Source organism: Myotis davidii, unplaced genomic scaffold, assembly GCF_000327345.1.
Source record: "Myotis davidii unplaced genomic scaffold, ASM32734v1 scaffold159, whole genome shotgun sequence".
Lineage (NCBI taxonomy): Eukaryota > Metazoa > Chordata > Mammalia > Chiroptera > Vespertilionidae > Myotis > Myotis davidii.
The window spans coordinates 1,641,097-1,652,892 of NW_006291231.1; the positions used below are offsets into that span (position 1 = coordinate 1,641,097).

General features: G+C 45.0%; 1 protein-coding gene across 2 annotated transcripts in view; it reads right to left on the reverse strand.

Annotated features, from left to right (window-relative positions):
- MEGF10 (multiple EGF like domains 10) overlaps positions 1-11,796 on the reverse strand; it is a 178,351-nt gene that overhangs the window by 17,094 nt on the left and 149,461 nt on the right. For both annotated transcript variants that reach the window (XM_006764371.2, XM_015564370.1), the window contains exons 14-18: positions 7,351-7,497; positions 6,048-6,182; positions 5,396-5,524; positions 3,601-3,729; positions 1,368-1,496 (exon numbers count right to left, since the gene is read on the reverse strand). In XM_006764371.2, the coding sequence (XP_006764434.1) occupies positions 1,368-1,496; positions 3,601-3,729; positions 5,396-5,524; positions 6,048-6,182; positions 7,351-7,497 (669 nt within the window). The remainder of the gene's footprint in view (positions 1-1,367; positions 1,497-3,600; positions 3,730-5,395; positions 5,525-6,047; positions 6,183-7,350; positions 7,498-11,796) is intronic.

The window sequence follows — 11,796 nt, forward strand, 5'->3', positions numbered from 1 at the left end:
CTGCAGGCAGGGCTGAGGGACCCCCATCCCTCCCCTACCCCCCATGCATGAATTTCATGCACCGGGCCTCTAATTAATAAAAAATAATACAGAATAAACTGTGATTCACCTACTCACAACTATAAACCTATTTTGACCCACCCCTATATGTATGTGCATATATGTTTAGACATTTGCACAAATGTGCACAATATTTGTATATACCAAGGGATGTGCAGGTAGCTCTGTGACTCAGTATCTGTTTCATGATTAAGTGAACTAGCAGAGCAAAACTAAAATCGGGCCTTCTCTGTCCAGGCTGCTTCTTGGACATCACTCTTGTTATATTTGCTAGGCAGGAGCATATGCACAAATATTCTAAGGTTAACACATTTTAGTAGGCTGTCCAGTGGTGCTGTGAGGTGCTGGTGAGTTGGTGGCGGGCAACGCTTTATTGCCAAATCCTCCTATGCTGATCAGTCTTTCCAGGCCATGTGGCCCTGCAGGCCTGTCATCTTTGCTTCATCCTTCCCAAGACTGCGCCCTCTGGTGAGCAGGAAATCTTCTGCTCCTTTTCCTGCCATTACCATTGTTAAGTGAGCCCCAGACAGCTCTAAGTATTTATTTACTCCCCGTAAATACTGAAAGTCCCAGAGGAAAAGAATAGTAAACTAATCCGAAATGCTCAGTCTGAGACTAAATGTTCCCATAACCTCGTGAGGAGATGCAGAGCTGGTGGGGCAGAAATGGAAAACCAAGGGTGGGTAATTCCAACAGAGCATATTCTCCCAGGATGGGATTTTTAGAACAAAATTTTAAGGCGATATGTTGTCTCGAAGGCTGTTAAGGCAAAGATGAGAAGTTGTTAGTAGAAACAGTATAAAAGCTTTCTAAACGAGGTTGTCAGACGGGTGGCCATGTTTGCACAGGCTTGTGCGCTCACCCATAGTGGGCTGGCCCTGGGCACCCAGCCCCTCTGCCTCCTGCACACCCAGCCTGGCCCACTGAATTCAATCTCCTTCAGCGAGAGACCTGGGCTCTGTCTTTGCCAGAAAGAAAGGTCGACTGGCTCTTTTAAAGCTCTGAGCATCCACGTTCCAAAAATAAGAAAGAGTGGAAGAGGGAGCCAGGATGAACAGATGGAAAACTTGAATTTTGTCTTCAGTCTTGGAGCCACACCCCCTCCACCCAGAGCAATGAGGAGTTACTCAGAAGAAGAATTTTGAGGAAAAAGACAGCAAAGATCCCAAGGTGGCCAGGTCGTTGAAGGGCAGTCAACCGTGCTGGTGACCAGCCACCAGCTGAAAAAACTTAAAATATCTTCAGGCATCTAGGAAAAGTGACTCTGTGGGGGGACAGACTGCCTAGAGATGTGTTCTCGTACTCACTCTGCTCGCAGTGCTTCCCCATGAAGCCGGTGCGGCAGGTGCACTGCCCCGAGATGTGGTCGCAGTCGGCTCCGTTTTGGCACTGGCAGATCAGCGCACAGTCCTTCCCGTAAAACCCCAGGGGGCAGCCTGTGCGAGGAGGAAGGACAGCAGGAGTCAAGAGGCTGTCGAGGAGAAGCACAGCTCTTGCCTCCAACATTTTAAAGACGGTGAGCCACTAGAGAGCGAGTAAAGACAGTGATGCGTGTGTCAGCTTGTCACAACGCCTTCTTTGACGTCCCAAGAAGGGGTTCTTGTGAGGAGGCTGGAATTCACATGCAGGAGGCAGAGCAGTTCCACACCTGGCAGGTGAACCAGGACTGGTACCCTGGAGGCACGGCTGGTGTCTTCGAACAAGGCATCCTCAACCCTGCCGAGGTTTGGGCATTTCCTTTCATTCGTTCACTCAACTACAAGCATCCTGGACTCCAATTCCGTGGACCGAAGTGGGTACTTTTATGTAAAAACAACCTGAATGCTTTTACTTTTGGTACAGAATGCCTCCAACTCTGATACCTGTCCGCCGTATGTGTTACTCACTTAGATAATATGATCTCCTTCACTGAAGATACGTGGTAAAATGATGAACTGAAACATCCCTGCACTTTGCAGGTGCTTTATAACAAAGCAATTCGCCTTCCCACCGCGGCACAATTTTCAAGGCCCAGATCATCGGGACTCTTGCAGAGCCCTACTGGCTTCAATGGGCCGGCCGCTGACTGGCAAGAGTTTCAGGGCTCTGTGAGTCAAGAAAGCTTCAACACCAGCTGGTTCCACGGCTGGTTCCAAGCATCACATGTGCCTTTTATTTCCCCCTTTTCTACAGGGAAGTTTTAACGAAGCCTCAGCTTTCAGGACGCAGAGGCAGACCCAGATACTGGAATGCAGCGACAGCCCCCCTGTGGCCATTGTACTCATTTAGCACCCAGCCCGTGCCAGCTCTTCTCATGCCTCCTCACCGACTCCTGACAGAAGCCCAGAAACTCAGGGATGGATAATCCCACCCTGCCTGTGGGAACCGAGCCCTGAGTGCACACAGCCAGCAAATGGCAAGATGGCAGGTGACGATGCAAAAAGCAGGGAGGTCTGCCTCTAGCCCCCATTGCTCTACCCACTGCACTGTGATACGTCCACTTAAAAGCTCCTCTGCCTGAAGCAGGTCCTGGTTTTGGAATTATAAATAACAACTTGCAAGGTGTTTTCCCTAAGGAGCTCAAAAACCTTCCTATGTACATATACGATCTCGGCAGAATATGCCTGGGACAACCTTCCTCCTTGCCAGTTCTCCCTTTCAAATCATGGCTCAAGGTCTATCCCCTTTTCTAGAAAGTTCCAAAAGGCTTGTTCAGCCTATTCTTTATGTTTTCTAATTAGAATTAAACAAATGTTGCTTAATCTCTGACTCATCTCTCTTCGTCTGCTCACTTCTGCAATTTAAAATTATATACGAGTATTAATGATAATCATGATACATGCCTTCCTGTCTTTTCTCCTTCATTCAATGAAAGGCAAGAGGGTAGAGACTAGTCTTTTTACCCCCAACAGTTCCAAGATGGGGAGTACTTTGCACATTATAACCTATGACGCTAATGACCTTATAGAAGAAGAAATGGTCAGGATTCTATGGGATACAAAATGGACCAGTGATTCTTAAAGCACGATCCCAGACTGGCATCACCAGCTGGAAAGTTGTTAGAAATGTGAGTTCTCTGGTGCCAGCCCAGGCCTCCCGGATCAGATACGCCGGGGGCAGGGCCAGCTGCCTGAGCCGGCGGGTGGTTGGGAAGCTCGCTCAAGCTCTAGAGCCATGGACTCGATCTCCAAGAGCACAGAGCACAGCAGGCGGAGGCTTGTCGCCTTCGCTCCCTTTCTAATCACTGTCACCTACTCTAACCACGTGCGTGTAGAATGCATGAAAGGGAGTTTGAGCCACATAAATAGGGTGTTTAAAGAGGAGAAAGACACTGCCCCCCACCACACCTACATATAGCAAGCACTGCTCCCCCTCATGGCCCTGATATGACACAGAGAGAAACCCTGGGACGTGGCAGCTCTTAACCACGTAGAGAGTGAGATGTCTAGAGGTCGGTGGGTAGACCAAGCCCTTGAATGCCAGGAGAGCTCGTGGGCGCACAGGGAAAGGCTGTGTCCTCCTGGTGGGGCTCCCCTTGGGTTCGGGAGGCTGGCCGCTTACGCTGTGTGCAGTAGAGCCCCGTCCAGCCGGGAGTGCACTTGCATTCCCCGTCGTAGGCGCTGCAGAAGGCCCCATTGTGGCAGTTGCACGTGTGGATGCAGTTCGGGCCCCAGTGGGCGGGTGGACAAGCTGAAAGCAGAGCAGGTGTGGAGAGCTCTGTGAGATCCGAGGCCAGCCCAGCAGAGGAGGTTCCAACACCCCTTCCCCACCCGCTCCACACACAGCTCCTTGCACATGAGAGGTTAGCAGTGTGCACCAGGACTGAGGAAGCACACTGCTCCACACATAAGACCCAGATGGCAATGCTGACCATGACAGCAACCAGCACCACTGACAGGAATTCATTCACAGACTGCAGAGCAGAGCAGGAATCACCTCAAGGTCACAGATTTCATTATTTAACATGTACACTGAGCACCTCTGTGCCCAGCACTGTTTGGGGAACGAAGGTGATAGCAGAGAACGAGAAAGGCTATCCTCCAGAAGCTTCTTTTAGTGGGGAAGGCAGGCAAACCAACCAGCCAACCCCTAACCAGCGGTGATAAGAACTATGAAAAAAATTAAACAGGTTAAGGGGATGGGAATGACGGAGCTGCTTCTTTAAGGAGGGGCTCTCTGAGGAGAGGCTGCTGAGCAGAGATCAGATAGAAAAATGGTGTGACTTGAGAGAGGTTAGGGACCAGGGCCATGTAATTTTTGTCTTTGATCTCAGAAGCTGGCACTTGTCAGCCTGTTCCAGAGATGTCACAAGAGGTTTGTTTTAAATGTTATGGTGCCCCGTTGTATGTAAGAATTGGTTTACCTATAAAACCTCTTACTTAAAAAGAGCAGATAATAATAAAACTAAATCTTCAGTTATCTTAGTTTCGATCTAAAATAGATTTTTAAACTCTTAGAGTTGAAAAAGCAAAACTAGCCCTAACCAATTTGGCTCAGCGGATAGAGCGTCGGCCTGCGGACTCAAGGGTCCCAGGTTCGATTCTGGTCAAGGGCATGCACCTTGGTTGCAGGCACATCCCCAGTAGGGGGCGTGCAAGAGGCAGCTGATCAATGTTTCTCTCTCATCGATGTTTCTAACGCTCTATCCCTCTCCCCTCCTCTCTGTAAAAAACAATAAAATACATTTAAAAAAACACACAAAAAAACCCTACATCTTAAGGGTCATTGCTCATTGAAGGGCCATCAGAACCTCAGATAAAGTATCTGTGAAATTGCAATGTAAGGTGATGGGGTAAAATGATTTGATTTACCAAAAAACCCAGTCAAACAATGTTTTTATTCATACCAACGCTAAAAGAACATAACTTCTTCAAAGGAGGACTGCCTATAATTTCTATATGGCTATCCAGCAGGAAATATGGCCCAAAATACAATAAATAAATCTGAAGTAATTTTTAAAAACGAAGAAAGTCTCCCATAAAAAAGTCTCCCATATGTTTTTCCCCCAAGAGCAAGGGAAAAATAATGTCTCCCACTTGAGGTCTGGAGTGAATCTTAGCATAGATTTTCTGATTACATGACCCCCATTTTACAGATGAAGAATCACTGAAAAGTAAGTAAGCAAAAAAATGCTATTTATTTAGGTTCCTTTCAAGACATTATTTAGATTTAAATATAGGACCATTGCATGGAGCTCTTAATGGCAAAAAAAAAAGTCATTTAAACTTTAAAATAATGTATCTTATAATTATTCATGTAGTTTGCTTGATTAGATAACCACTCATACTTCAACCCTAAAGAGTCTGAAAACAAACAAATAAAAATGGTTGATCAGTTCTTCTCAGATGAGACTTACGCTGAGAGCAGTCACTGCCGATCCATCCCGGGTAACACTGACAAGATCTGTCAATGGGGTTGCAGGTCCCATTGTTGGTGCAGGTACAAATTCCCGCACAGTTTTTCCCAAATCTGCCACTGGGACACACTGTGAACAAGTTATAGGTCAGTAACTCATCATTACGTCTCATCTCACAAAAACCCTGGGCTCTTGGGACAGGAGGGAACTTTAAAGGTCCTCCGCCCAGCTGCCCGTTTAGTAGCTGCCTCCACCTAACATCACCCTTCATCCTGAATGGGTTTGTTTTTACAAACACATTAAGCCACACACCCTCACTAAGGCATCACGAACCAGGAGACACCAGCACATTTCTAGAAATATGATTTCATAACTTTTCGCTCAAGAAGGCAAAATCCTTCCTCAGATGGATTTTTTCATGGGAGGCTGTTTGCAATTGAAGCTGAAGTGTAGCACCGCTCAGAGAATAAAGGGGTTTTGCTGGAGTGGCAAGCCAACTCTTCCAAAGCTCAACGTCATATCTGCAGAAGCTGCAAACACAGCCCCCTGGAGGCCTCGAGAGCTAGTAGCTGCAGACAGGTCCCTGGGAGCCTGAGGACAGACGGCACAAGCTTGCTCATCACCAGGTGTCTCTCCCAAACTGCGCCTGTACCTTCATTGCAGAGGGCTCCTGTGAAGCCAGGCAAGCAGTCACACAGGCCGGTGATGTGATGGCAGGGCCCACTGCTGTGCACGCACTGCGGGCACGTCTGGCTACAGCGATGCCCATAGAAACCAGGGGAACAGACTGAAACAAGAATGGAAATCGACAGTTATCTTTCCTGAAATAGTTTTCTTTCCTATTCCACATCGAGATCTAGTTCAAGTTTTGAGTAAAACATCTTTTTTAATGATACTGAGAATTTTCCAAGTATAAAATAACAACCACCAAAGAAACAGGGTATTCTTTCATAATGAAAAAAAAAAAGACACTAAATTCTGAATTGCCCGAGGACAGGCAAATGACTTCGTCCCCTTTATTTTCCCATTTATGGCTCCAATTAGCTTGAGGTTTGGCATAGAGCTAAAGGCTTTAATAAATAAATGAAAGAAGGAAATAAAATTCTAAATTCTAAGAGGGCCAAAATAAATACTCTCAAGCCATGTGTTGACCCTTCACTTAGTCATGACTGGCAATAAATAGATCTACAGTCAGAATTAAAAGATGGTTCCTCCTCTTCATGGTCCAGCTGAATGATTGTGGCTGAAAAGTGAATAAGCAAAACACTACATAATTAGGTTCTTCCCAAGACATTATTTGGGATTTAAATGTAGGACAACTGCATAGAGCTCTCAATAAAACAAAGTAATTTAAAAATTAGAATAATGTACCTTATAGTTAGTCCTATATTCCTTTCTTGAAAACATTTACAAGAAGGTTTAGTAAAATCTTATGGGTCATTTCCTAACTTAAGTTTTCAACTGACCAATGTCAACAGCCCCCATTTTAAACTCGGCAATTCTATGTCCCCCATAGTACTAACTTTCAGACTACTAGCAGGATGCATGATTTGCCGCAAGGTTTGGCTGATGTTGACTTCTAGTAATTGAAATAAGGCCAATGCCAAATTGCCTAATAAAATATTTACAGGTCAATGGATTTCTGGAACACCATTTGCAAGATTTAAGGCAGGATCAAGAAACATATCCCGATGGTGATGCCAATGAGGCAATGAAATCATTACTGGGGGGAAAATGGCGAAAGCCCCATCTGTTAGGTCAGTCCCGGAAAGTTGGAAGGAATAAAAGCCGGGGATGTGCTATGAAGGCCGGCTCTGCAAAGGACAGGGCGCCCATTACATTTCCTTCTACCTTCAACTGCCACAGATGTCCCTACTCGCTGAGAGGAGGACAGAGATAATAACCCTCACTCGGTGCCCCGAGGAGGACAGACTGCCGCCTGAGGGAACACTTACTTCTCTGGCAAGTGGTGCCTCGGAACCCTGGCGCGCACTCACAGATGCCGTCGTCCGGGGAGCACGAAGCCCCGTTTTTACAGTAGCAGGGCAGGGAGCAGTTGGGACCCCAGCGTCCCTCCGCACACACGCTGTCACAGTGGACACCTGGAACAACACACACGGGCAGGGCTGAGTGAGAGGCAGGGCAGGCGGGTGCCTCTGGGAGGCTGACTCAGGCACAAGGACCAAGGTCTTGGTATCAAAGCTGAGTTGTTATCCCAGCAAACAGCGAGTGGAGATGGCATAAGGTTTAAAGTCCACTTACACACATCAATATGCCATCATATATTGCGTGATCATGTATCATCCTAAGGTTAAAATAATCCCAGGACTGCTTCCTACAGTCATAAAGGGAAGGAATAAAACACCTGGGTTATTCTGACTTTCCTCTTCAGGCGGAGAACAAAGGGAAGCCCAAAGGCTCTGTTAAAGGCAACATTTATCAAAACGATTGCATCATTTAGCTCTAAGTGATTTCCTCCCTCCCCCTCCATTTTTTATTTTTACAGAGAAATGGACAAAGTGTAAAAAGATAAGGAGAAATAAAAGGTGGTTATATTGTTTTACATAAAGAAAACCCATTCCCCGGAGCAATCAAATAAACACAATCTTAGCCCTAGCTGGTTTGGCTCAGTGGATAGAGCATTGGTCCTCAGACTGAAGGGTTCTGGGTTTGATTATGGTCAAGGGCACCTACCTTGGATGCAAGCTGGATCCCTGCCCCTGGTCGGGCACATGTGGGGAGACAACCGATCAATGTGAGAGACACACATTAATGTTTCTCTTTACCTCTCTCCCTCCCTTCCACTCTAAAAAAATCAATAAAAAAATATCCTCAGGTGAGAATTAACACACACACAAACCCACACAATCTTAAACTATGTTGATGCTACACTACACAGCACAGAAATCTGTGCCACCAAATTCCACTTTAAAAATTTTATCTGACTTTGAGCAGCTATAGGTGGGAATATCACAATCGATGTTATTTATAGCTGTTGTCTAAGTTAACGATTCTTATGAAACTATGTAGGTGTTTAACTTGCACTCTGGAAATACTGAAACTTTAGAGTCAGTCATGAATGAACAAAATGCCTAGAGGGAACATAAAGAAAAACCCAAGTTGCAAAAATAAAATATAAACCCTGGTTTTATTGGAATTAAATGGAAGTGTCCTTTGTAAGTTTGTATTTGAAATAAGACAGGGGCTCCATTCTTGTATGTCTGAATTCTTCACAACTCAAATGCTCTTCGCCCTGACAGGCAATGAGAATGAGTTGTAATTAGTAGAGAACTGGTGACGGCTGGCCTTCAACCAAGAGAAAACACAATACGGACAAGCACGCACACACTCAGGGATTACAAAGCACCACCCCCCCCTCCGCTCCCCAGCACCAAGGAAGCTGAGAAGGCAATGTTGGTATTGCAGGTTTTGCTTCTAAATTAATTAGGAGAAAAGTTACCGTGGCCCAAACCTTAAAACAGACGCAGCCCCAAACCAGAACGTGAACACTGCTAATTGGTACACAGTCATTTCTGCTGAAGCACATTTTTCACTTTTTACTGATTTTTCCTTCAGAAAGTCTCCCACATGGTAGAGTAGGCATGAAAGCACACAGACCTCACTGTGTCTGGCTTGAAGCAACAATAGACTATTATTTTAGCTTGGACTGCTGGCTGAGGAAAGGAGATTAGTCCTGGTATAAGTTGATTAGGGTCTAAGAGTTCCCCATAGCATAAGATATGAAATTTTGGCCTACTGTGATTTTTTTTGGAGTTCACAAATATATGATTTTTTTTTTTAAATCAAATCTGTTTTGAAAAGCTGAAATGGAATTGCAAACTCCACATTCCCAATGTGATTCACCGGCCATAGAATCTTGTCTGGTGCTGTGACTCATGTCTATACAAGGCAGAAGCATCAAATGCACAGAGGAAGAAATCACTTCCAAGGGGGCTGCAAGCCTAAACTTTTCTTTGTGCATCTGAAGGAAGTGCCAAGGAAAGTAATCTGCTAAGGCTTCACTCTGTTCAAGTTCAGTTCCTGAGCTCTGACTGTGAACGGGACTCCCGTGAATCAGCCGCTGAATTAGGGACGCCTGCTTCATGGAGATTCCGACACCCTGGCCATTTTAATCGGGAGCCACCCAGGCAAACCCCAGTTGGGATTCTGGAGAAGGCAAAGCTGAGTAATTACTTTGTCAACCTCAAAATCATCCTGAAAATTCATCCTGATTTTTGGCTTTTTTTTTTTTTTTTTTGGTGGAGTGGGAACGTGGGGAAATAGGAGATCGAGCTATTTATAGTGATATAGTTTATCAGATGCTTGCCAATCTCTCCTCACATTAATCAATGCAGTTAAGATGGAATGGAGTGCAATTTATATCCAGAAGTCTATGCTGACTTTTACCATTATAGATTATCATGATTTAACATATGACTTAGCACATTCTCAATCAGAGCCCTTCAGATAAATGACTCGTGGGCAGGTTGACAAATGTGAATAAGTGATCTTTTATTTCATATCTGATTCCTCTTCCCTAACAGCTTTGTTCAGCTGATTAGCACAACCATCAGTCATAATCAACTTTATCGAGGTAATTTTCATATACATAACAAGGCCCTCGGTACAGCAAGGAGATCCATTGCAAAGATAAGCTCATTTCACATGATTTATCCATCATTTCATTTCCAGACCATCTCAGGGAATTCTAGAAATCGATCAAATCTCTGTCTCCAATCATATAAACACTATACACAAATTTCAACAGAACCAAGCTTACTTTTAAATAACTTTTATGACCGCAATGAAGTCTTTCCTTTAAAGTAACTTATAACAATTCTATTACCAACTCCCCCTAAGAATTCAATGTTTTTTTTCTCTATCATTAGTAAAAGTGAGTCATCACTTTGCAGATATTAATGCCTAACCTGTTTGAAGACAAATATACAGTATATCTCAATCAGGGAAAAGTGTGAAGCTGTCTTGTTTTTCTGATATTTTCTCCTATTGCTATTCCTCCCCTGCAGGCCTCTTGTATCTTTCCCTCCATCTTATAGTCAGGAAAGGATAAGATACATTTATTATTGCTGAGGTATTACCTTTTCTAGAGAATATTGATATTTTAAGAAATATACATGTTAAGAGCCTAAGAAATACATCTCTAAGTGTGAAATTTCAGGCAATGAGACTTACAGAGGGGATGCCAGGGTAAGTGCTACTGATATGACCTCTATGCGAGGCATAACATGAACCTTTTTCGAGGATAGGAAACTGTAAGTTTGCTTTAACCATTTTTTTTGGTTGTGTGTGTGTGTGTGTATTTTATTCATGAATTATTTCCACTGATCTCATCCTAGCCTTTGCCAACTTCGCTAGAGTCCTATAAGACACTGTTTTATTACCTTGTGTGTCAAAGACAAAAGAGAAAATTCAACTCATGGAGTTGAACATTCATGGGGTCTGACAGCTGCTGGCTTGCTGGTGAGAGGTTCTCTGAGAAAGACCTCTAACTCTAGAGTGAGAACGGGCCCAGTACAGGCACGCCCAACCCTGCTAGGGGATCGCGGTCGGAGCAGGTAGCTTATGAAGGCAGAGGAGGGTTCCAAGCTAAAGAAAAGTTGGATGCAAGGCTCAGAAGCCCAAAGAAGTGTGTGTCTTCTCCTTGGGAATGGCACGTTGGGGACAGGAGAAATGGGGCTGAGAGTGGGAGAGTCCTCAGGGCAGCCAGGCATGGTCATGTAGAAGAGCCGAGAATGCCGCACTGTGGAGTGTGAGCTTGCTCCTGGTGCTGTAACCACACAGAAACGTCATTTCTTTAATGTGATCTTTTCTCCTTTCTTTCCGTTTGATTCAAACTGGCCTCATCCAGCACCCTGAACTGCACGACCACTCCCTTAATCATAAAGCCCTCAGGACAATGAGGTTCTGACCCCATCAACTAATCTTAGGAACAAAGCCTCCAGTCTGTTGACCACAGACACAAAGTTTTAGTCAAACTACAGATAACATGTAGGCTTCAGTTGTGTTTTAGGTCCAGGTCTAGAAAAGCAGGATGGCCCCACCAACCACACCGGTGTGAAACCAGACAGAGCGACACCATGGCTGACATCAGGACCAGAGGCAATGGTCAGCAACCCCTACCCTAGCGCTGACCCATCAGTAGAGACCATGACCTTACCTCTGCCATGACTAATGACTGTCCCTTATACAAGCATCCCCCGGAAGCCTCGGGGAACTAGGTCGTAGAGCAATGGTTTCAGTTTGACACCATTTCTTTAAATAATAAACCTTTATTTTCTTTGCTGCAAACTCCTGTTTGCATTTGATTGGGCTCTGAGGCACACGGGAGAACAAACCCCTTTAGTTTGGTAAGAGTGCTAACAGGGACCAAATGGATAATT